This window comes from Gorilla gorilla, chromosome 19 (assembly GCF_029281585.2).
Source record: "Gorilla gorilla gorilla isolate KB3781 chromosome 19, NHGRI_mGorGor1-v2.1_pri, whole genome shotgun sequence".
Classification (NCBI taxonomy): Eukaryota; Metazoa; Chordata; class Mammalia; order Primates; family Hominidae; genus Gorilla; species Gorilla gorilla.
In genome coordinates, this window is record NC_073243.2 from 77602544 (window position 1) to 77628095 (window position 25552).

General features: G+C 47.0%; 1 protein-coding gene across 6 annotated transcripts in view; it reads left to right on the plus strand.

Moving 5' to 3' along the window:
- Positions 1 to 25552, plus strand: part of PDZD2 (PDZ domain containing 2) — a 472513-nt gene that overhangs the window by 356064 nt on the left and 90897 nt on the right. For 5 of the 6 annotated variants that reach the window (XM_019013353.4, XM_055367600.2, XM_019013355.4 and 2 more), the window contains 3 exons: positions 1449 to 1591; positions 6017 to 6149; positions 16427 to 16579. In XM_019013353.4, coding sequence (XP_018868898.4) covers positions 1449 to 1591; positions 6017 to 6149; positions 16427 to 16579 — 429 coding nt within the window. The remainder of the gene's footprint in view (positions 1 to 1448; positions 1592 to 6016; positions 6150 to 16426; positions 16580 to 25552) is intronic. The other variant, XM_055367601.2, reaches the window with a different exon arrangement.

Here is a 25552-nt window from a genome sequence, read left to right on the forward strand (position 1 = left end):
CTCCTGCCTCAGCCTCCTGAGTAGCTGGGATTATAGGTGCCCACCACCACGCCTGGCTAATTTTTTTATATTTTTAGTAGAGATGTTGGACAGGCTTGTCTTGAACTCCTGACCTCTGGTGATCCGCCCACCTTGGCATCCCCAAAGTGCTGGGATTACAGGCATGAGCCACCACGCCCAGCCTGTTTTTTAAAGATTTTTATAGGGGTTGAAGCATTTCTTAAATGTATTTAGGGAACGTGCAGCCCAGTGTCTGTGGCAGTGGGTATCAAATTCATCAATTAATTTTTTGTTTTGGTTTCTCTACCAAACGTCTCATTTATATGTTTTAAGGAAGTTTGAGATTCAATTCAATATGGTGTTTTTTGTTTTTTTGGTGATGGAGTCTTGCTTTGTCACCCAGGCTGGAGTGCAGTGGCACCATCTTGGCCCACTACAACCTCCACCTCCTAGGTTCAAGTGATTCTCCTCCCTCAGCCTCCCGAGTAGCTGGGATTACAGGCACTTGCCATGATGCCCAGCTAATTTGTTGTATTTTTTGTAGAGACGGGGTTTCACCATGCTGGCCAGGCTGGTCTCAAACTCCTGACCTCAGGTGATCCACCTGCCTCGGCCTCTCAAAGTGCTGGGATTACAGGCATGAGCCAAAGCACCTGGCCCTCAATATGGTGTTTTTAACATAAATATGCTTATATGTGTATATATAAGTAATATAGTTACCTATCAACATTTATTTACTGGATGTTGTACTGCCACCTATTTGCACAAATATCTCATTTAATTCTAAGAACAAACCTGGAAATATTAAATTCCCAATTTGGAGGCAAGGAAACTGAGACTTTTAAGCATTAGGTGGCTTTCATAAGTTATAAATGGCAGAGCTAGGTTCCAACTAGTTGAAGTCTCCTGGCATCAAGACCTGAGCTTTGCCTTCCTTTCATCTTTGTTAATTAGTAGCTGTGCAGAAGTCAAAGGCCCCCAGAAATAGCCAGTGTTTACGTGCACAGTGGCATCCGGGTTTCAGGCAGAAGCAGCTTCACCTAACAGGATCCTGTTCAGGAAATTTAATCACTTTGCTGTGCTGCCCATAGCATAGTGATTAGCCACAGGTGGCTCTTGAAATTTAACTAGAATTCAATTCAGTTACAAATTTCAGTTCCCCAGTTGCCACTAGCCACATCGCAAGCACTCAATAGCCACCTGTGGCTGGTGGCTCTGTCTTGGATGGCTCAAATGTAGAACATTTCCATGATCACAGAAAGTTCTATTGGACAGCACTGCCAGCCAGAGACTTGGGTCCAATCGGCAGAATTCTTTTCTCCTGTGATAGTCTGTGATATCTGTGGACAAGTGATGGATATTCGGCCAGACGTGACAGCTCCGTTCTCCTGTGTCAATGCCGTGTGTCTGTCAACCTCCTTCATGGTGTGCTCACTTTTTCTTCCAAGGAGGAAGTTGGCCGAATATGGAAGATGGAGCTGCTCAAAGAATCGGATGGGCTGGGAATTCAGGTTAGTGGAGGCCGAGGATCAAAGCGCTCACCTCACGCTATCGTTGTCACTCAAGTGAAGGAAGGAGGTGCCGCTCACAGGTGACTAGATAACTCTCCCCCCTCCCCCATCCCTCTGCCTCCTCTCCTTCCCTCTCCCTCCCCGCTGGTGCAGGTGCTCTTCCACTTGTTCAAATCCCTGGCGATTATAGTTCATAAAGATTATGCTGGAGCACAGGAGGAAACCAGGCAAGAGTGGTTCAAATTGAACACACCTCTGAGCACAGGAAGTGGCTAACTGCAGAAGATATTGCAAAATCTTCTAAAACAAGGAGAGAGTGGATCTCTTTATAGTCCAGTTTTAGTTTCAAGTGAATGTTACGTATCCTAACTTGCTGAGATGATATGAGGCTGCTTATTGAAAATATGCTGCTGAGTAGAACACCGCATTCCTAAGATCTTAACTCCCGTAAGACTTGACGAATGACCCGGAAAGTGACTGGTTTTCAGTCCGACCACAGTTCACGCACTGGGGCTCCACTTGTCAGGTCTATCAGGATTTCAGGCATACTTAGATATATGTATCTCTGTCATGCAGATGTGGAAGGGAAATTAAGTAAATGTGAATTTTTCTCCTTGCGATCTGAAAACAATTCATACCTCAAAACTTCTTTTGTAGGCCAGGCGCAGTAGCTCACGCCTGTAATCCCAACACTTTGGGAGGCCAAAGCAGGAGGATTGCTTGAGCCCAGGATTTTAAGACCAGCCTGGGCAACATGGTGATACCTGGTGTTTACGAAAAATAAAAATTAAAAAATAGCAGCTGGGTGCGCCTGTAATGTGGGTGCTCTGGGAGGCTGAGGCGGATCACCTGAGATCAGGAGTTCGAGACCAGCCTGGCCAACAGGTGAAACCCCATCTCCACTAAACTTACAAAGAAGTGAGCCAGGTGTGATGGCGTGTGCCTGTAGTCCCAGGTACTTGGGAGGCTGAGGCACAAGAATGGGTTGAACCTAGGTTGTGGAGATTGCAGTGAGCCAAGATCGCATCACTGCACTCCAGCCTGGGCAACAGAGTGAGACTTCATCTCGATTAAAAAATAAAATAGAACAAAATAGCTGGTCATGGTGGCACACTCCTGTAGTCCTAGCTACTCAGGAGACTCAGGTGGGAGGATCACTTGAGCCCGGGAGATCGAAGCTGCAGTGAGCCATCACTGTGCCAGTGTACGCCAGTCTGGGTGACAGAGCAAGAGACTCTGTCTCAAAAAAACAAACAAAAACTTATTTTTTAATCTGGACAATGATCTGGAAGTAGGAAGAGGAGTGGTGTTTAGCTAGAGCATGTGCAAAACAGTTTATTTTGAGTAAGAAGGATGTAGCTGTCCCAAAATGTCAGGCAGGCTCTTGACTGCTAGCTAATTGCTTCCACGCACATAGGGTGTCTACTATTTGCAAGGCCTGCTGGGGCGTGTACGTATGTTGTATGCCCACACATATACAGTAGGCATATAAAAGGAGAGTTTCGTTGATAAGCGAGTTGATCATCTTTTATCTAGTCCGGAACTTGGTGTTCAGCTCAGGTACCCTGATTCTAAGAGGGGTGTGGCAAATCAGACTGGTACTGGCCTTCCCAAGCTTGAGAGGGGACAGAGAAGGATATCACATGAGGTACAGTTGAAGGAGCTGGAGATAGTCTGAAGAATGGAAAACTAAGAAGAGGACCAGGGCACAAACCAGCAAAGTCTTTTATGCTCATCAGTTCTTTTATTACAGAATAGGATGCTAATCACTAAAGTAGAGATAAGATTAACTGCAATTGTTAGTTGTCTGGGTGGTAGTAATTATTGAAGGATTAAGACCTTAGGTGGTTTTTACTCCAAAGAGCATTATTTAACTTCCAAAATGACATATGCTTTGAGGAGCTCCTGTCAGGTAGACAGTTTCCCATTAATCACAGGTCTTAAGTTCTAGTCTTCCTTTAACAAGTTGGCCATTAGGAAATTCCTGTGCCCAGAGATAAACTTACAAAGAACTGTTCTTGTCTATTTTCCATCTGAGCCATTTCTATTGGGTCTCATCCTTTTCCTTTCATTCTTAGCCTGGAGTTGTGTGTGTGTGTCTCTTTGAGCCTCTGGGGTATGCGATTCACAAGCGGGGCATTTTAGTTAATAGCAGGAGATGAGAGAAATGAAAGAGGGAAATAGGAAAAGGGATGGGGATGGTCTTTTTTTCTTTTTTGAGGTGAAGTCTCGCTCTGTTGCCTAGGCTGAAGTGCAGTGGCACGATCTCGGCTCACCACAACCTCCACCTCCCGGGTTCAAGTGATTCTTCTGCCTCCACCTCCCAAGTAGCTGGGACTACAGGCGCTTGCCACCATACCCGGCTAATTTTTGTATTTTTAGTAGAGACAGGGTTTCACTGTGTTGGCCAGGCTGGTCTTGAACTCCTGACCTCGTGATCCACCCATCTCAGCCTACCAAGGGATGGAGATGGTCTTGATGGCATTCTGAATAAGTAAGCCCAGGACACTGGTCTGAACCATTGTGTTCTTGATTCCTCAATCCCTCTCCTCCCATAGGAAACAGCTCCTGAGTGGCCCACCCACACAGCTCCTGAGATTCCAGCTTGTTTCTTCTGTGGTCTTCCCATTCCCCTTCTCCCACCATTCCAACAACTAGTGGGGCCCTTAGCATTTCTCTGCTTCAGGAATTTTTGAAGGACAGAAACAGAGACTATCAGAATTCTCTGGTGCCTCCAGGTCTCCTGTTAAAGCCCAAATTCATAGAAAAGACAATGGCACATGCCCTAGAGGAAGGAGACAGAAAGTGAGAGAAAAGCTGTTGAAGGAGGGAAAGGGGAGGGAAGGATGGAAAGAGAGAAGTCAGTTGATTCATTGAAAGAAAGCCAGGGGAGAGCCTAGAGACTGGAGACAAACGGAGCTTCTGGGCGTGTCGGAGGCGTGCATGTGTTTCATGGCAGCACCCTAGGTGCTGATGTGAACCTTTAGAACAGGGAAGTCCAATCTTTTGGCTTCCCTGGGCCACATTGGAAGAGGAAGAATTGTCTTGGGCTGCTCATAAACTATATTAACACTAACGATAGCTGATGAGCTTAAAAAACATCAGCAAAAAATCTCATCATGTTTTAAGAAAGTTTACCAATTTGTGTTGGGCCACGTTCAAAGCCATCCTGGGCCACTTGCAGGCCACAGGTGGGCCAAGCTTGGTCTAGAGGATGCGGTGGGATCCGAGGCTCGAGGTCCCTCTGCCTCACCAGCTTTCCTATCCCACATTCAGCCATGTCTGGCTCCTTTGGGATCCTGGGAGATCAGAGCACTGGAGGCTCTGGTGGAATCCACAGAACTATTGACTCACCACGATTGAAGGGGCCTGTCCAGTGCTCTGGCACAGTGCACCATGCCGAGCCCTGATCCTCCCTAGGGGAGGCAGTCCCCATGACAGCTGAGTCTCTTGCCAGCCCAGTGGGAAGAAAGTTGAGTCAGGCATAATTTAATTTAAGGGAAAGAAACAGAAAATGTTTGTGTACACCGTGTTTGTAGCCCAGGTCTGATACCTGCAGTGACAGCAGTTTAGGCAGTTTATTTGTTCTTTTCCTTTCTTACTTTCTTTTTTTTGGGGGGGGGGGTGGGTGGGGGGGTGGCGGGGTTTGTTTTTTTTGTTTGTTTGTTTTGATTCGTCCTTCTGTACATGAAGCTTGGCTGGAGAGACTCAAGGATGAAAAAGGAGCTGAAACCAGGCCCGGTGGCACACACTTGTAGTCCTAGGTACTCAGGAGGCTGAGGCAGGAGGATCACTTGAGCCCAGGAGTTCCAGGCTGCAGTGAGCCAGGATTGTGCCACTCCACTCCGGCCTGGCTGACAGAGCAAGACTCTGTCTCAAAAACAAACACACACAAAAAAACATACTTAAAAAAAAAGAAAACAAGGTGCCGAGAGTGAGAGACTTTACCGTCTGGGACCTGTTATTCTGTTGGGAGATAGAGACACGTGTAGTGTAGTGTGAATCACAGGTGCCCCAGAGGACATCTGGTCAGGGTCACGTCACCTGGGAAGAGAGGAGTGCAGTGCATTAGGTAAGGAATGCAGGTGGGCTTAGGATACCTCTGCTGTTTCTGAGCTTAGCTCAGTGACTCAGTCATCAGGGCAGGATGGCAGGGAGGATTAAGAAAAGAATGACTCGACTCTCCTCAAACCTTGGGGTCTTGGTTCCTCTATCAACATCTCCACCTGGATGGGAGTTTCACTGACATTGATGCCAGGTAGGCCAGTGACCTTAATGTGCATATTGCTGAGCCACTGCCTGAAATCATGGAGGGAATCCTCTAATGGGAATCTGTACACATGAATAAAGCAATCGCATCCCCAACTGCCTCTGGCCATCACAGTATCCTCTTTAGCCCAATCTTAACCGTCCCTCCTCACAACCCTCCCTAGCTCCAGAAAATGGCCCTTCTCAGGCCCAGAATGTCTTGACAAGGGATCTTTTTCCCATCTCCCTTTCCTCAGGGATGGCAGGCTGTCCTTAGGAGATGAGCTGCTGGTAATCAATGGTCATTTACTGGTCGGGCTCTCCCACGAGGAAGCAGTGGCCATTCTTCGCTCCGCCACGGGAATGGTGCAGCTTGTGGTGGCCAGCAAGGTAGGTCGTGTTTGTTTTTTGGTACTCGTAATGGTGGCAGTGGTGAGTTGGGGTTGAGCCCCACCTCCCATGCCACACACACACACAAAGACATGTGTGCACTTGTACATTTGCCTTGGGCCATTGAAACAGCCTTGCTTCCACAGGGCAACGCTATGTGGAGACCCTTAGCTGAAGTGCAGTTAGTTACTTGGCTTTCCTTAAGAAGTTTGTTTTTGTTTTTGTTTTTATTTTGAGATGGAGTTTCACTCTTGTTGCCTAGTCTGGAGTGCAATGGCGCAATCTCGGCTCACCGCAACCTCCACCTTCCGGATTCAAGCAGTTCTCCTGCCTCAGCCTCCCAAGTAGCTAGGATTTCAGCCGCATGCCATCACACCCGGCTAATTTTGTATTTTTTATAGAGATGGGGTTTCTCCATGTTGGTCAGGCTGGTCTCAAACTCCTGACCTCAGGTGATGCACCTGCCTCAGCTTCCCAAAGTGCTGGGATTACAGGCGTGAGCCACCATGCCTGGCCCTTTAAGAGTTTTTATAGGTATATGTTAGGGCAGGTGTCTCCAACCCCTGGGCTGTGGATGGGCACTGGTCCATGGCCTGTTAGGAGCTGGGCTGCGCAGCAGTAGGTGAGTGGCCTGTGAGACAGCGTTACCTCCTGAGAGCTCCGCCTCCTGTCAGATCAGCGGCGGCACTGGACTCTCATAGGAATGCAAGCCCTATTGTGAACCGCACATGCAACAGATCTAGGTTGCACGCGTCTTATGAGAATCTAATGCCTGATCATCTGAGGTGGGACAGTTTCATACCAAAACCATCCCTCTTGCCCCTACCATCCTTGGAAAAATGGTTTTCCGTGAAACTGGTCTCTGGTGCCAAAAAGGTCAGGGACTGCAGTGTTAGGGGATGGAAAGGAAAGAACAGAGCTAAAGAAAAGGTAAGAATGGTGAGGAAGGACAATGTAGAGAGAGCGGCAGCTCCTCCAGGAGGAGCTGAAGAGGAGACTTGGAAGCCTGGGCAGCTGGAAAGGGAAGAGAGGCTGAGGGGCCGCCGAGGGCAGCCTGTGGCTTCTGCTCTCACTTGTGGCCTCTTGAGTGTTGGAGCTGGAGGAGGTGCTGTGAATCCTGTTTGCCCAGCCAATTTACAAATGAGACAGTGAGGCAGAGCTTTCATGGCCACTACCGTCTTGCAGAGGCCATGATGCCATCAGCAGTGCCAGGACCCGGGCCCTAATGCCCAGCCCAGTGTCTGTCCCCTGTCTCCCTGCCGCCTCTTCTCCACGGGTCCTCCACAGGTCCTGACGCCTCAGGCAGGCCAGAGCTTCTTTCACACCCACCCTAGAGTGCGTTAATACAGTGCCCAATTCTGAGCCTCAGCATCTCCTTCTTAAAGCACTGGCTAGTCTGCAGGACTTCACAACTGTGGTAAGAAAGAGGAGGCGTTGACCTCTGGTGTGTCTGAGCTGTGAGCCGATGTGCTGTTGATGAGACTAGGGCAGCGTCTATGTGGCCTGGTGAGAAAGAGGAGGCAGTGACCTCTTGTGTGTCTGAGCTGTAGGCCGATGTGCTGTTGATGAGACTAGGGCAGAGTCTATGTGACCGAGGAGCTGGTGAAGTGGAGCCATGAGGCTTTGTTCCAATTCCAGCTGGAAAGGACGGGATGAGGCCACACCTTCTTAGCCCTGTGCAGCATGACGCTTTTGCTAATATGGGGAATCCTTTTTCCATTATCTCTGTTGTTATTTCAAACCTGGCGTCATAGGTCTCTTTATATTTTCCCCCTTGAATTCCAAGATTGATGCTGATTTTCGGAGTATTGAACAAATAGATTAGAAGAACATTTTGGGCTATCCAAAAAATCTTTCCTTTCTTTACACCTTTTACCCCAAACCCTTGACCTAGACTCTCAGACTTCCAAAGAGAATCTATCTACAGAGTTCTGGTGAAGACTTGGCAGGAAGAGGGGGCGTCTGAGTCCCTGGAGGTAGGCGTTGAGACCACTGTCCATTCATAGGTCCTTTCCTCCTCTTCCAGAGGTACCAAGGGACACCTTGGGGTGTCTCTTAAGTCCATCGCGCTCCCTGCATGTCTTCACCCAGAGCGTCTGCCTGTGGGCTGTCTGTAGCCCCTCGCTGGAAATGGGGCGGCAGAACAAACCCCAGGATTCTCTCTGTCAGCTGGTGAATTCCACCAGGAGGGAAATGCTGCAGGAGAAGGAGAAACTAGTTCATTATTTTGCCAGATGAAGTGGGAGCCTGAAAGCATCTTTGGGTCTTATACACACACACACACACACACCGCACACATACCACACACACACACCAACACACACCACACACACCACCAACACACACACACCCCACATACCACACACACACACCACACACACACACCACACACACACCAACACACACCCCACACACCAACACACACACCACACACACACTACACACACACTACACACCACACACACCACCAACACACACCCCACATACCCCACACACACCACACACACCCCACACACCACCAACACACACACCCCACACACCAACATACACACACACCACACACTACACACCACACACACCAACACACACACCCCACACACCCCCACCACACACACTACACACCACACAGCACACACACCCCAACACACACCAACACACAACCACACACACCAACACACACCACACACACCCCAACACACACACACCACACACACCCCACATACCACACACAACACACTACACACCACACACACCACACACACCAACACACACTACATACACCACATACCACACACACACCACACACACCAACACACACACATCACACACCCACACACCAACATACACTCCACACACACACCCCACACACACCCCACACGCCACACACACCACACACACCAACACACACACACCACATACCACACGCATACCACACACACACTACACACACCACACACATCACACACCAACATACACTCCACACACACACCCCACACGCCACACACACGTGACACACACACCACACACCACCAACACACACACACCACATACCACACACCACACCACACACTACACACACCACACACACATATATCACACACCCACACACACATATATCACACACCCACACACCAACATATACCTCACACACACACCCCACACACACCACACGCCACACACATGCCCCACACACACCACACACACCACACCAAACACCACACCACACACACCCCACACACACCCCCCACCACACACACACCCACCACACACCACACCATACACACACCCACACCATACACACACCCACACATGCCATACACACACTCCTCCACACACACACCCACACACACCCCCTACACACTCCCCCCACATACTCCCCCCAACACACACACACCCCCCACACACCTCACTACACACACACCACATCATAAACACCACACATATACACACACACACACACATGCACACACACACACAGAGGCATGTGTCTGCAGAGAACGCGTGTTTCATTTGCACAGCCCACCTCCTCAAAATCGTGTGCTGAAGAACATGGGTTTCTGCACGAGCATTCTACCATGTACTGCTAAACCTGCATTTCTTGTGCTGACTTCCTTCTCTTGTTAGTTTTTTTGTTTTTGGTTTTGTTTTGTTTTTGTTTTTTGAGACGGAGTCTCACTCCTGTCACCCAGGCTGGAGTGCAATGATGTGATCCTGGCTTACTGCAACCTCTGCGTCCCGAGTTCAAGCGATTCTCCTGCCTCAGCCTCCCAAGTAGCTGGGATTACAGGTGCCCACCACCACGTCTGGCTAATTTTTGTACTTTTAGTAGAGACGGGGTTTCGCCATGTTGGCCAGGCTGGTCTGAAACTCCTGACCTCAGGTGATCCACCCACCTTGGCCTCCCAAAGTGCTGGAATTGCAGGCATGAGCCACTGCATCCAGCCTCTCCTGCTAGTTTGGAAAATGGGGAAGGGGATGGCTTTTCTTTGTCAAGCCATTATCCAGAAACACAAAACATAAGATTAAAAAAAAAAAAGGTGGGGGGCCACTTATGGGTAAAGCAAATAATGAAGGGGCTTTGAAAACTTGGAAAACTGGTTCCTCGATGATGCCTGCTCCCTGTGAGACACACCGACTTAAAGGAAGAAAGCACGCTGCATGTACCAGGTGCCCACAGGGTGCCAGGTGCTTTTAGTTCTTTTTATTCAGTGAATGGTATTAAGTTCCAAGTGGCTGGACTGGGCATGATGGCTCATGCCTGTAATCCCAGCAATTTGGGAGGCTAAGGAGGAGGATTGCTTGAGTCTAGGAGTTCAAAACCACCCTGGGCAAAATAGTGAGACCTCTTCTCTACAAAAATAAAAAACAAAAAATTAGCCATGCATGGTAGCACACACCTGTAATCCGTGCTACTTGGGAGGCTGAAGCAAGAAGATTGCTTGGGTTTAGCAGGTCAAGCCTGCAGTGAGCCGTGGCCATGCCACTACACTCCAGCCTGGGTGACAGAGCAAGACCCTGTCTCAAAAAACAAAAACAAACAAATCCCAGTGGTTAATTAACTTGCCCTGAGGTCACACAGCAGTAGAAACCAGAATCAGGTTTTAGCCTGAGTCCACCAGACTTCAGAGTTCAAGCTGCTTCTCGTGCACCAAGCTGCCTTTATGCAAATAAAATATAAAGAACACTAGAGCCAATGGTATTAGAAAAAGATAATGTGTTCCTGCTAGAGGCTTTGACTTTTAGGGACGCTTGCTTGGGTCCTCATGGGGCTGAGTAGCATTCCAGAACCAAAGGATGGGTGTCCATCCAAGTTCTCAATCCACTGGCCCTTGGGCATCTGTACTGAGCTGAAGTGCTAAAGCTGACCCAGGCCTCAGAAGAGTGAGGCCTTTCTCTTCTTCCAATACACTCCATTTTACAATTAGGCACTAAACTGCTACAGCAGCTGCCTGCTGCTCCTAAACTTCATCTACACCATCCACGGTCCTCATCCACATAGGAGAAAAAAGATAGCAGCCTTCATGTGCCTCTTGACATGTTTCTCTTCTTTATCCAACAAGAGCAAGTAATCCACAAGCTTCGTTGCTGTCTTCACACTTGAAGAGGGAGGGGAGAGCTTTTGACTTGCTGAATATAAAGAGGAACAAAAATGTAAACTATTGTTCTTATGGATAATAGTCACCTTGTTGCAAAACTTTAAGGCATTGTTTTGGAAATACAGCAGTTACTTTCTTGTGGAGAGGATGCCTTATGTTTCCACACAAATAAATTGTTTGCTTATAGTAGGAGCTTAGGAAGTTTTTATTGAATGAATAAACTCAGAATATACAAGTTAGTTTTGATATTCCTGGAAGCAACATATATCAGTACAGATCTCTTGCTCGCTTTTTTGCTTTTTTCACTCTTGGTTTTTATTAACAAGTAATATATATGTATTGTATCAAATGTAGATAACCCCAAAAAAATACAGAGAAGAAGAAGATGATGAAATTCTCATAATACCACCAATAGTACTTACTATCCATTAACTGGAGTGTCCTTCCAGCTGGGAACATCTGTATGTGTGTGCAACATGTACATACATGTTTTCTGTAAAATGGAGTCAAATACAAGGAAACGGCATATATACCCTGGAGGCAGTCCCACCTGGACTTAAATCGAGCACAGCCCTTTAAAAGCTGCATGTCCTGGCCAAGTTGTTACCTCTCCTAATTCTCTGTTTTCTTCCCTGTACAGTGAGAATCAGTAACTACCTCATGAGGATGATGTTAGGAGAATTAAATGAGATATCAAGGGGGCAGGTGCAGTGGCTCACACCTGTAATCCCAGCAATTTGGGAGGCCAAGGTGGGCGGATCACTTGAGGTCAGGATTCGAGACCAGCCTGCCCAACATGGTGAAACCCTGTCTCTACTAAAAACACAAAAATTAGCCAGGCATGGTGGCGTGCACCTGTAATCCCAGCTACTAGGGAGGCTGAGGCAGGAGAATCGCTTGAACCCAGGAGGCAGAGGTTGCAGTGAGCTGAGATCGCGCCACTGCACTCCAGCCTGGGTGACAGAGTGAGACTCCACTTCAAAAAAAAAAAAAAAAGATATCAAGGGCCCTGAGCAGTGTAGCTGATTATAGCAACAACTGGATAAATGTTTGCCTTATGGTTATCACAGTTTATTACCTTTAGCTTATTATTACATACGTTATTAATATAGTTATTACACATTACTTTAACCTGCTTTTTCACTGAGTAGCATACTGTAAGAATCTTTCCATGTTAGGAAGTACAATTTTTTTTTTTTTGAGACAGGGACTTGCATTTTTGCGCAGGCTAGAATTGAGTGGTGTAATCATATAGCTCTCTGCAGCCTGAAACCCTGAGGCTCAAGTGATCTTCCCATCTTAGCATCCCAAGTAACTGGGACTACAGACACGTGCCACCATACATGGCTACTGTTCGTTTGTTTGAGACAGATTTAAACAATTTTTTGTAGAGGCAATCTCTCTCTGTGTTGCTCAGGCTGGCCTCAAACTCCTGCCCTCAAGCGATCTGCCTACCTAGGCCTCCCAAGGTACTGGGGTTACAGGCATGAACCACTGCCAGGCTCAACACCTTTTTTTTTTTTTTTTTTTTCCTGAGACAGAGTCTCGCTCTGTCACCCAGACTGGAGTGCGGTGGTACAATCTTGGCTCACTGCGACCTCCGCCTCCTAGGTTCAAGCTATTCTTCTGCCTCAGCCTCCTGAGTAGCTGGGACCATAGGCACGTGCCACCGCGTCTGGCTAATGTTTATATTTTTAGTAGAGACGGGATTTCACTATGTTAGCCATGCTTGTCTTTTTTTTTTTTTTTTTTTTTTGAGACGGAGTCTCGCTCTGTCTCCCAGGCCGGAGTGCAGTGGTGCCATCTCAGCTCACTACAAGCTCCGCCTCCCGGGTTCACGCCGTTCTCCTGCCTCAGCCTCCCGAGTAGCAGGGACTACAGGCGGCCGCCACCACGCCTGGCTATTTTTTGTGTATTTTTTAGTAGAGACGGGGTTTCACTGTGTTAGCTAGGATGGTCTCGATCTCCTGACCTCGTGATCCGCCCGCTTTGGCCTCCCAAAGTGCTGGGATTACAGGCTTGAGCCACCGCGCCCGGCCTGCCATGCTGGTCTTAACCTCTTGGCCTCAACTGATCCACCCGCCACAGCCTCCCAAAGTGCTGGGATTACGGGTATGAGCCACCACACCCAGCCCCAGCACCATTTTTAATGGTCGCAGAGTAGTCTATCCTGTATCTGCTATGTCTTTACTTCACAGTTGGGATTTAAAAAAAAAAAAAAAAAACAACTCTTTTCGGTTAATCTAGCAGAAGTAGAATTGACATCACAGAAGAGGACTGAACTCACTTTTTTTTTTCCCTTCCCTTAGATAAGGCCTAACAATATAGTATTCACAATTACTGATCCAAATTATCTTCAGGTACTTTGAAGGTGGAACCAACGTGAAACTAGTAACAAACATCACTGTCGCTAGATGCCAGCTTGCTAATATTTAGTAACATCCATTGTTTAAGATGGGTTTCATTCATTTATTTTTTGGTCCTCTTTTCTGTTAACCCTCACGCAATGCGATTAAATATGATTAAGACGTTCTGTGTGTTTCCTTCCTTGTGGAAATGGCCAACGCAAAGGACTGAGAGAACAGGTAGCTCTTCTTGCTCTCTTTCTAGAGCCATGGATTCACTCTAGAGCCCCAGCCCCCCCTCCCTGGCCTCTGGCCCTCATGTGCTGCGGCATTTCCCCGGAGGGCTCTGGCTCCTGTGTGGTCCGCATTTGCAGCAAGGCCTTCATAATCTCACCTGCGTCTCACAGCCTACTCTAGCCTTACCTGTACATAAGATCAAAGGGCTGTGTGTTGGCGATGCCCCTTCAGAATCTTATCCAAATGGAGTCTGGGCCGGGCGCGGTCCCTCATGCCTGTAATCCCAACACTTCGGGAGGCTGAGATGGGAGGACCACTTGAGGCCAGGAGTTCAAGTCCAGCCTGGTCAACATAGCGAGACCCTATCTCTATAAAATAATAATAATAATAACAACAACATAGCAAGACCCCATCTCTATAAAATAATAATAAATAAATAAATAAATAAATAAATAAATAAATGGAGTCTTATTCCATGTATTTTTGTTGACCTTTAAAAGTTGTTCAAGGACTGCCTTCATTGAAAAAGACCTTATCTGACATTTTGATTCAACAATCTAATCTCTTTTGTTTCTTTTTTTTTTTTTCTTTTTTTTGGATGGAGTTTCGCTGTTGTTGCCCAGGCTACAGTCTCAGTTCACTGCAACCTCCGCCTTCCGGGTTCAAGGGATTCTTGTGCCTCAGTCCCCCAAGTAGCTGGGATTACAGTTGCCCGCCCACCACACCTGGCTAATTTTTGTATTTTTAGTAGAGACGGATGGGGTTTCACCATGTTGGCCAGGCTTGTCTTGAACTCCTGACCTCAGGTGATCCACCCGCCTGGGCCTCCCAAGTGCTAGGATTACAGGCATGAGCCACTGCGCCCAGCCAGTTGAATCTCTTTCTAATGAGCATATGGTGGGGAAATGAGCACAGGAGCAGGAAGGAGGAGATCATGGATATGTGAGCTCTGGGCTAGGCCTGGGGACACAGCAGTGAATGGAAATGGTGTTAGGTGGGAGCAATTCTCAGACACGCAGGGGAGATATACAAGTAGACATACTGCAAGGGGATGAAAGCAGTAGTCAAAGACTTTGGAGAAGAAAGGAGAGGCAAATGGAGTGGCTCCTGAGATGACCCAGGTGGGCTTTCGGAAGGAGAGGTGTTTAAGCCTTGCCCGCGTGGGCCTCAGTCGTGAAAGGAAGGGTGGTCCCAGCAGAGGGAGCTGATGGCGGAAAAGGCAGTGGGCAAGGAAGAGTCCAAAGGGTTTGGAAGGCAGTATGGCATCAGAGTGGGTTGGTGGGGAGACTGGAGGAGGGGGATGAGTTTGGAGAGTGGGGCAGAAGCAGCTCTAAAAGATGCTGATCTAGCCGGGCTCGGTGGCTCATGCCTGTAATCTCAGCAGTTTGGGAGGCCAAGGCAGGCAGATCACGAGGTCAGGAGTTCGAGACCAGCCTGGCCAACATAGTGAAAACCCCGTCTCTACTGAAAATACAAAAATTAGCCAGGCATGGTGGCGTGTGCCTGTAGTCTCAGCTACTTGGGAGTTGAGGTGGGAGAATCACTTGAACTGGGGAGGTAGAGGTTGTGGTGAGCTGAGATTGTGCCACTGCACTCCAGCCTGGGCAACAGAGCGAGACTCTGTCTCAAAAAAATAAAAATTAAAATTTAAAAATCAATAAAAAAAAGATGCTGACCTCTTTAGACAGCATCCTGAAGGCAGTCCAGGGGAGGCCAGCAGAGGATCTTGGGCCAGGTGTGGTGACTCACTCCTGTAATCCCAGCACTTTGGGAAGCCACGGCAGGAGAATGGCTTGAGCCCAAGAGTTTGAAACCAGCCTGGGCAACATAGTGAGACCTTGTGTCTACAAAATAAAAAATTTTAATTAGCCAGGCATGGTGGTGCATGCCCTGTACTTCCAGCTACTCATGAGGCTGAGGCAGGAGGACCACTTGAGCCCAGAGGTTTGAGGTTGCAGTGAGCTATGATTGCACCACTGCACTCAGCCTGGGTGACAGAATGAGACCTTGTCTATTAAAAAAAAAATGATTGTTTTATAAAGGGATCTTAAATTTAGAGAGCTTGGATTGCCCATAGAAACACTGAGCTAAAGGCCGGGTGTGGTGGCTCATGCCTGTAATCCCAGCACTTTGGGAGGCTGAGGCAGGTAGATCACTTGAGGTCAGCAGTTCGAGACCAGCCTGACCAACACGGTGAAACCCCATCTCTATTAAAAATACAATGCCAGGTGTGGTGGCTCATGCCTGTATTCCCAGCTACTTGGGAGGCTGATGCAGGAGAATCACTTGAACCCGGGAGGCGGAGGTTGCAATGAGCCGAGATCACGCCACTGCACTCCAGCCTGGGCAACAGAGCAAGACTGTCTCAAGAAAAAAAAGAAACAGCTAAGAATCATACATTCTCTGTGGGGAAAAAATGGGTTTGGGTTTAAATTGGGTCCACACCCCTGGCCTTTGAGGTAACCTTGCAGACACAGAACATTTACTCCATGTAGTCTTTCGTTTGGGAGCATGTAGCTTGACTGTGCCAGGTTGCCTTCAAGAACTGCTTGGTTCTGGGGAGTAATTCATGGATGGGCCTTTAATTGTGTCCCCATAGGAAAACTCTGCAGAGGACCTCCTCAGGTTAACATCTAAGAGCTTGCCAGATCTGACCAGCTCGGTAGAAGATGTGTCCTCCTGGACTGATAACGAAGACCAGGAGGCAGACGGGGAAGAGGACGAAGGAACCAGCTCTTCTGTCCAGAGAGCAGTAAGTGGCTCTGTGCTCCTGGCTTTCTGTTGGAATTACTTTTTTCTGAAGTCCTGGGCGCCAGGATTAGGGGATAAATGCTTGAGATAGTATGATAGAGACCATGATGGGAAAAGACACCAGTGCATTCTTTCTATGTTTTTCTCGGAATCTCTGAGAAAAATCTGTGAGGGTGATATTTTTCCTTTAAGGAAAAAAATGAAATGGTAAACAAGATAAGCAACCCAGGGGGCTGGGCACAGTGGCTTACACCTGTAATGCCAGCACTTTTGGAGGCTGAGGCAGGTGGATCACCTGAGGTCAGGAGTTCAAGACCAGCCTGGCCAACATGATGAAACTTAGTCTCTACTAAAAATACAAAAATTAGCCAGGCATGGTGGTGCATGCCTATAATTCCAGCTACTCAGGAGGCTGAGGCAAGAGAATCGTCTTGAGCCCAGGAGGCAGAGGTTGCAGTGAGCCGAGATCTCGCCACTGCACTCAAGCCTTGGCTACAGAGCGAGACTCCCTCTCCAAAAACCTCTCAAAAAAAAAAAAAAAAAAAAAAAATCAACTGGATATTGAGTTCAGTGCATATATTAATTTCTAGAATGCTTTATAATGTATACAAGGATTTTGCTGCTATGCCTTGCTAGTGTGTTTGACAACTACTATTAGTGAATTTAAACTTGGACGGAGAGATTTCTGGTTCAAAGTGGAATGTTAAAATAACACGAAAAGGCTAGGTGCTGTGGCTCACGCCTGTAATCCCAGCACCTTGGGAGGCCAAGGTGGGTGGATTGCTTGAGCTCAGGAGTCGGAGACCAGCCTGGCCAACAGGACGAAACCCCATCTTTACAAAAAATACAAAAAAAAAAAAAAAAATTAGCCAGGTGTGGTGGGGCATGCCTGTAGTCCCAGCTACTCAGGAGGCTGAGGCAGAAGGATCACTTGAGCCTGAGAGGTCAGGCCTGCAGTGAGCTGTGATCATGCCACTGCTCTCCAACCTGGGCTACAGAGCAAGACCCTGTCTCAAAAAATAGTAATAATATAAGGCTCTGTGGTCTCTTCTTTGCGTCCCAAATCTGAAAGATGTGTCATTTTTAGTGTGAACTCTTATTAGCCCTTGTTCCCCATCTAAACAGCTGTGGGGTGGGTGGGCGCCCTCTCTCTGCCCCTTGGAGCCCCTTCCTCCTTCCCACTCTCCTGAACCTAGGCAGCATAGGTAAGCACTGGAAAATCAGCTTTGCTTACAATAAGGCCTTAGAAGATGAAAGATGCATCTCATTTACCACAGTAAGCTATATTTAAAGGGGGAAAAGTTGCTTTTCGTCTTCGTTTTTGTGCCTGGAAGCCTAGGGCTACCAAGCATGGTTGTGCAGGTTGTGGACTGCACAAAGATGTCACTTGTAAGGGTGTACCATTCACATCATAAACATCATAAGCTTTTAGATTTATTATAACCGTTTTCTGAAGGATGGCAGTATAGGGGCTCCCTGTGCTCTGTGCTGGCACGGCAGTTACCCTCTGCTCCTTGTTTTCCATGGTTACAAGAAGGGAAATGATGTGGCGGTAGAACAGCAGACTTCAGCTCCAGCACAGCTCCAGCATTCTGACCTTTCCTTACTGTATATCCTTCACTAGCAACTCTCCAGCCCAGGGGGTTCCTCATTGCTCTCGTCCCCTCCTGTTCCCACAGTCTAGAGGGCTCATCCCTGCTGAGCAGGATCTCATTGCTCAGCAGTTGTGCCCGGAGACATCTCAGCCAGCTTTCAGTGGAAAGCTAAGTAAGCCCTGGGTCTGCGGTGAGGACAGCCCTGCAGCACGTCTGCACCCCCTCTGCTGAGCCTCCAAGCCATTGACGGAGCATAACAGCTCTTTGTAGAGAGCTTACAAGCACACATATTTTTTAAAAAATTATTTTTGTTGTTTTTTAGAGACGGAGCCTTGCTCTGTCGCCCAGACTGTAGTGCAGTGGCGTGATCTTGGCTTGCTGCAACCTCTGTCTCCCGGGTTCTAGCAATTCTCCTGCCTCAGCCTCCTGAGTAGCTGGGACTACAGACGCACGCCACTGCGCTTGGCTAATTTTTTGTATTTTCATTAGTAGAGATGAGGTTTCACTGTGTTGCCCAGGCTGGTCTCGAACTCCTGAGCTCAGGCAATCCACCTGCCTCAGCCTCCCAAAGTGCTAGGATTACAAGCGTGAGCCACCGCACCTGGCCCAAAAAAATTTCTTCAGTCATACTCTCTTGCAAAAAAACTGCAAGGAATTATTTAATTCGAACTTCGTATACTAAATACTAGTATATGAAGCTCTAATAAATAACCTATCACATATATTAAATATATTACATGTTATATAATGTATTTTTACTTGTTATTATTTAAACTTACAATTTAAATAAATTTATTATAATTCTAATGACTACATATAATTTAAATTATGCGTAATTCATATGAGTTTTTCCGAGTATAAAAGTAATGTTTTACTATGTAAATGTTTTTGACCAAAAAAATCCTAAAGACAGGATAAATCACCAACAATTCTATATTCAAAGATAGCCATCTATAACATTTTGCTGTGGCTTTCTAATTTTTTTCTTTAAGCATACTTGTATTTTTAATTGACCTTAATTAACATGCTTATGAAACGCTATGGTCTTAATGACATAATCATGAATGTATCCCTATGTCATTAAAGGGTCTTCTGAAACATGATTTATAATGGCTAATATTCCTTAACATGAAAGTGCCATAATTTGTTTCACAAATGTACTTCACATTTTGTATTCAAATTTTTTTAATGTAATTTCGTATAGAAAATCTTTGCTCCTATATCTCTCTGTGTTATCTTTTTTTTTTTTTTTTTGACATTTCCTTACATGGCTTATAGCAGTAAAATTGCTTAGTCAAAGGTTTTTTTCTGGGGAGATTATAGTAATTTACACTTGTAGGATAGGCCAGTTCCCACCATCACCAAAAACATTATCTTTAGAAAAGTTTACCAATTAATCACACATTGTTTTATGAGTTTATTACTGTAGTTTTTTCAAGGGAATTTCAATGCATTTTGTCATAACACACTAGATTTGGGAAGCTTTGTGTTGCCTTTAAGGGGAAGCTAAGCCTCTCGGCAGTATTTCGCCACCGTTGTACCTGTTGTCCTGGCTCTATTTCTGGGTTTCTCTGTCATGCCACCAGAAGCTCTTAATACACTGATCCTAAGCCCATTATCTTCAGTGGAGAAACCAGCACTGATCCTACTTTGACAATTCTCCTTCCCTTGTGCGCCAGACGGGACACCACCTCCACCTCCCTCCCCTTCTGCTCCACCCCCATCACAAGGCACTCACGGAGGAGGTGGAACGGGGCTTCATGCCTGGCCATCACCAAAGCCTCAACACCCATCATTTCTCAGCCCTCTCTTGAGCTCTCGTTGCAGCCCAGGGGAACCAGGCCTGAGACAGAGCCCTGCAGGGGGCAGGAAGTGTGGGCAGCCGGGAGAGGACATTTTCCAGGCTTCACAGTCTACCAGGGTTGGCCCTGCTGTGCCTTATAAAGGTGCTGAACTACTGAAAAAATGTTCTTTCTTTTTTAGTTATATGTTCACAATCCATGATTCTTTGTTTCAGCGTTTTTAAAAATGAAAGGACCACTTAAAGAAATGTGGTACTGTTTTAATCACCTGAGTTACAAAAAGCCTTTTAGTTCACAGATGATGATGAAACCTGCCGCCAAATTCTAGCCAGACATGGACTATTTTTGCACCTGTATGTCGTGGTGTGCTCCGAGCACTTAAGCTGAGCAAATGCAATACAAATGCTGAGGATCTGCCATGCGTCCCCTTATGATTTATTTTTAATGGCTACAATAAAGAGCAATGAGATTTTCCTCTCAGAAAGCTCCATCCATGCTTAGAATAAAACCATATGGTGAATATCAAGTTTAAGGAGTAGAAGCCAGTGAAAAAGAGAATGGGAACAGGATGGTGAAACCCCACAATCATTTGCATAATTGTCAGTCATCTCAGTGGGGTCTGGCTTCAGTGACAGGGCTCGCCGTCTGCCACGACTCACCCCCACTGTCACCACCACCACAAGATTAAAGACTGCCAATTTGGTCTCAGAAATATCAAAGTCTAGCCCTTCCCACATACCACCCATGGCCCTGTTCTACCTGATTGGCCGTTCTTCTCCGAATCTCTCTTCATTTTCTGCTCTGCAATGACAATTTCTTTTTTTCTCTTTCTTTTTCTTTCTTTTTTTTTTTTTTGAGATGGAGTCTCACTCTGTCACCAGGCTGGAGTGCAGTGGCGCAATCTCTGCTCACTGCAACCTCCACCTCCAGGGTTTAAGCGATTCTTCCGCCTCAGTCTCCTGGGGACTATAGGCATGTGCCACCATGCCCACCTAATTTTTGTATTTTTAGTAGAGAACGGGGTTCCACCATGTTGGCCAGGATAGTCTCAATCTCTCTCTTTTTTTTTTTTTTTGAGACGGAGTCTCACTCTGTCGCCTAGGCTGGAGTGTAGTAGCGCAATCTCGGTTCACTGCAACCTCCGCCTCCTGGGTTCAAGCAATTCTCCTGCCTCAGCCTCCTGAGTTGCTGGCACTACAGGCACCCGCCGCCACACCCAGCTGATTTTTGTATTTTTAGTAGAGATAGGGTTTCACCATGTTGGCCACGCTGGTCTTGAACTCCTGACCTCAGGTGATCTGCCCGCCTCAGCCTCTCAAAGTGCTGGGATTACAGTCGGTAGCCACCGCACCTAGCCCGACAATTTCTTCTTTTCTAGAGACAGGGTCTTGCTCTGGTGGTACCCAGGCTGAAGTGCAGTGGTGTGATCATAGCTCACTGTAACCTCAAACTCCTGGGCTCAAGCAATCCTCCCACCTTAGCCTCCTGAGTAGCTGGGAGTACAGGTGCACGCCACCACATCCTGCTAATTTTTTAAGTACTTTTTTTGTAGGGATGGGGCGTCGCTATGTTGCCCAGCCTAGTTTCAAACTCCTGGCCTCAAGCGATCCTCCCACCTCGGCCTCCCAGATAGCTGGGATTACAGAAGTGAGCCACCTCGCCTGGCCATGCAGTGACAATATTTTACATGAGAATCTGGCATGTCGCTTAAATGTTTACGATCTCCAATAAAATGAGTGGCACATGCACTGTGATTATTGGCTATTCAAAAAAGGTATGTGTCCTTTCTCAAGTGTAAATAATTTCTTTGAAAAAGAAAGAGATTTTTCATGAGAAAAATCTATTTTCTAGCCTTCTGAGAGAGAAACTTTAAAATGAAGAGAAGAGGAAGAGTTTCAGTATAATAGGGTGTGAAATGGGTGATACTTATTAAGTGATTGGAGCCTGTCTCCCTTTTTATATTTTTAACAAAGAAAAAAAAAATGGAAGTAATGGTTGTCTTTGCCAAATCTGCAATTGTAAAGCTCAGCTCGGAAGAGTTTGTTTAGCACATCAATCAGGAGACCCGTATCCGGCTTCCTTTGCCATCAAGCGAATCAGTTCTAACATTTTTGGAATCACAAGTTTGGAAAAATCTTGGAGAACTTTTGGGCGATTCAGGTTTTAGAAGGAATAAGGGACCTGTTTCTTACAAGGAAAGAAGAGCAAAGCAGGTCCTTCCAATTCTGTGAGTCTGATATGGGTGTTTGATTCTTCGTTGGTGGAACTGCCAGGGGTATATGGGAGCCTGAAAGCCAGTACCCTCGAGTGTAGACATGAGGCCTGTGGAAAGAAAGGAGAGGACCTCTTGTGTTTTATTTGGACTGAATAATTGATCAAATGTCCGCTCTAAATGTTTCCAAATGTGTCCGGGCAGTAAGGACTTCTGTTACAGCACCTGAATGTATCATTTTTGGTTGATTCATGGTGTCCTAGATGGGAAACTCTCTCGTTTCCGGGTTAACCTGGTTTTTTCTGGCAAATTGAACTTAAAGAGTCTAATACAGAGAACAGTGAATACCAAGGGTGTAAACCTGTGATTAGCATTAAAACAGAAAGACACAGAGTCTGACTGGAAGGCAGATCTTCAGAGTAGTACTGTTAATCCTGAAAGACACCAGCATGGAGCTCTGCATCTATGGGGAGCGCATGTTCTTCCCCTGAGGCCTTGAGGATAGAGGGTTACCACTTAGGCTGCTTCTATGGGCAGTGTGGGCTGAGCTCACGGTCTCTCTGAGCCCAGGGCAATCACAGCAGCCTCTGCTTATGGATTCCCCACTCTGCCCCTGGGTCAAGAACAGTCTGCCCTTCTCTTTGGACTTCCACTTGCTATTTATGTAACTTCAGGATTCACCTCTTCCAGGAAGTCTTCCCAGAGCCATACATCCTACCTGCCTGGGCCTCCAGCATGCAGTGTGCCCTATGTTGTCTTCCCTGGCCCTTAACTCAGATCGTAGTGACATTGTTATTCAAGTGACAGCTCATTTAATGGCATCCTCCATGAGTTGGAGGCTCCACAGGGGCAGGGCCCCTGTCAGGTTTGCTCACTTGCGTCTCCCAGGTCCTCACTGTCACTGTGTGTGTATGGAGATACATGGATGGTTGGACAGATGTGCAGATGGGGGATGGTTGGTGTACCCTCTCACCATCCCGCAATGCCCCCTGCATACCTCTCGTCATAAGCTTTGGTTGCCTTCCACTGTCTTCCCCAGCATACCATGAATTTAAAATGGCCTGGGCCGGGCACAGTGGCTCACACCTGTAACCCCAGCACTTTGGAAGGCCTAGGCAGGCGGATCACTTGAGGTCAGGAGTTTGAGATCAGCCTGGCCAATACAGCAAAACCCCATCTCTACTAAAAATACAAAAAAATTAGCCAGGTATGGTGGCTCACGCCTGTAATCCCATCTACGAGGGAGACTGAGGCACAAGAATCGCTTGAACCCCGGAGGCAGACATGGCAGTGAGCCGAGATGGGTGCCACTGCACTCCAGCCTGAGTGACAGAGCCAGACCCTGTCTCAAAAAAAAAAAAAAAAGAAAAAAATAGTTTAAAATGGCCTTGGCACATAGTGGACATTTGTTTCTGTCCCCAAATGAGAGAAAGTCTCTTTGCTACGCCCTTCTGGGGATTTCTCTCTGGGATAAGAATATCAGTGATTTAGACATCATTTTTTGAAGTGTAACAGTGGGAGAACACAGTGTCCCTTCCCTTAAAATAGGATATTTGTGGTAGCATCTCATTAACAGATAAGTAGATTTCTTCCTTTTTGTTTGGTTAAGGTTAGAAACCTGCAAGCAGCTAGAGGGAATTTAGGACTTGGTTTTTTAATGAATCAGCAGCAAAAACAAAGGATTAAACATCCCGGGGGAGTTGGTGAAGAAATAAGTGGGATATAAGTGAAAAGACCAAAAAGGCGCCAGGGCAAAGAGCCCAGAACTGTGAGTGTCAGAGATGTGGGTTGTGGTAAACAACCATAAAGTGTTAGAACTGCAGGGAACCTTGGGGAGTAACTGGTCCCAACCTCGCATTTTATAAGCTGGAGATCTACAATGAGAGGGAAGACCGCAGGGCTCCACTGATAGCAAACTTGTTCCCCTGGAAAAGTCACATTATAGCTCAAGGCAGCTGTGAGGGGAAAAAAAGAGCCAGGACAAAGAGATGAATGCAGTGCTAAGAGTTCACAGACTGTACCGAAATGCAGAAGGATCACTGTTTATGCAAAAGCATGAATGGGCACAGGGAGCTTCCACACTCCTGCATCCGGCTCATGTGCGCTCTGGAGAGGCCTCCTTGGCAGGTCTGAGTGGAGTAGGGCCCAGGAGTCTGTGTTTCTGGTGATTCTGAAGCTCAGTGAGATTATAAAAAGTGAAAGTGGCAAGGCTTCTAAGAGTCTCCCAGCTAGGGGCTGGGCGATGCCCAGGGACCTCTGTGTGCACGGCGTTGAGACAAGGGGAGGTTTTAGGCCCCCAACTGTCTCCCTATTTTCTGCAGTTCAGGGACAGAGGGAGTGAGGCCAAGGTGTTTGTGGTGCTCGTGGGAAACTTAGAAGCACAGATCCCCCAACCTGCTCCGTATCCTCATGAGCACAGACTGGCTTGCACATCATTGTTCTCATTGCCTTCACCAGTTCCCGTTATATAGACCAGAGCTGCTGATGCAGAAACTGCCTCATTCTCGGCACCAACCCGCAGCAGGCGGCCACACATGCCAATCCACAGCTCCCTGAGTTGTGCATTTTCTCCCCACTGCCCCAAACTGAACTTCTCTCTCTCCCCCACCTCAGCCCGGGACTTCCCAAGTAGGTCTCAGTTCACTTAGTAGACGTTCCTTAAGCAACACTTCAGCTGGCACAGGACGTATAAAAGGTTGCTTGAAACTCAATGCCTTATGTCAGATTGCCAGAGCAAGATAGGAAAGACAAGACTGCAATGATTGCTGGTCTGAGAAAATAAGATTTACATTTGGGGGTGGTTTTTGTTTGGTTTGGTTTTATATTTAAGAAGATGAAGTGATTCTTTAAGTGGGTGGAGGAAGAAAGGAGATAAGAGTAATTACTTGGGCGAGATGAATTGCCTGGAAAACTGCTGAAGTTTGAATCCTGTGGCACACTCTCAGGGGCCTGTTCCAACTGGCTACCTGGCCTTGCTGCATTTTTATCTAAGGAGTTTGCAGTTCTCTAGGTAAACAGCTCATGTCATTTGCATAGAAAAGCGTTTTTTTTTTTTTTTTTTTTTTTTTTTTGAGACAGGGTCTGACTCTGTTGCCCAGTCTGGAGTGCAATGGCACAATTATGGCTCACTGCAGCCTTGACTTCCTGGGCTCAAGAGATCCTCCCACCTCAGCCTCCTGAGTAGCTAGGATTACAGTTGCATGCCACCATGCCCAGCTAATTTCTTTGTATATTTTGTAGAGACGGGGTCTCCCTATGTTTTGTAGGCTGGTCTCAAACTCCTGGGCTCAAGCAATCCTCCCGTCTCAGCCTCCCAAAGTACTGGGATTGCAGGCGTGAGCCACGTTTCCCAGCCAGAAAAGCAA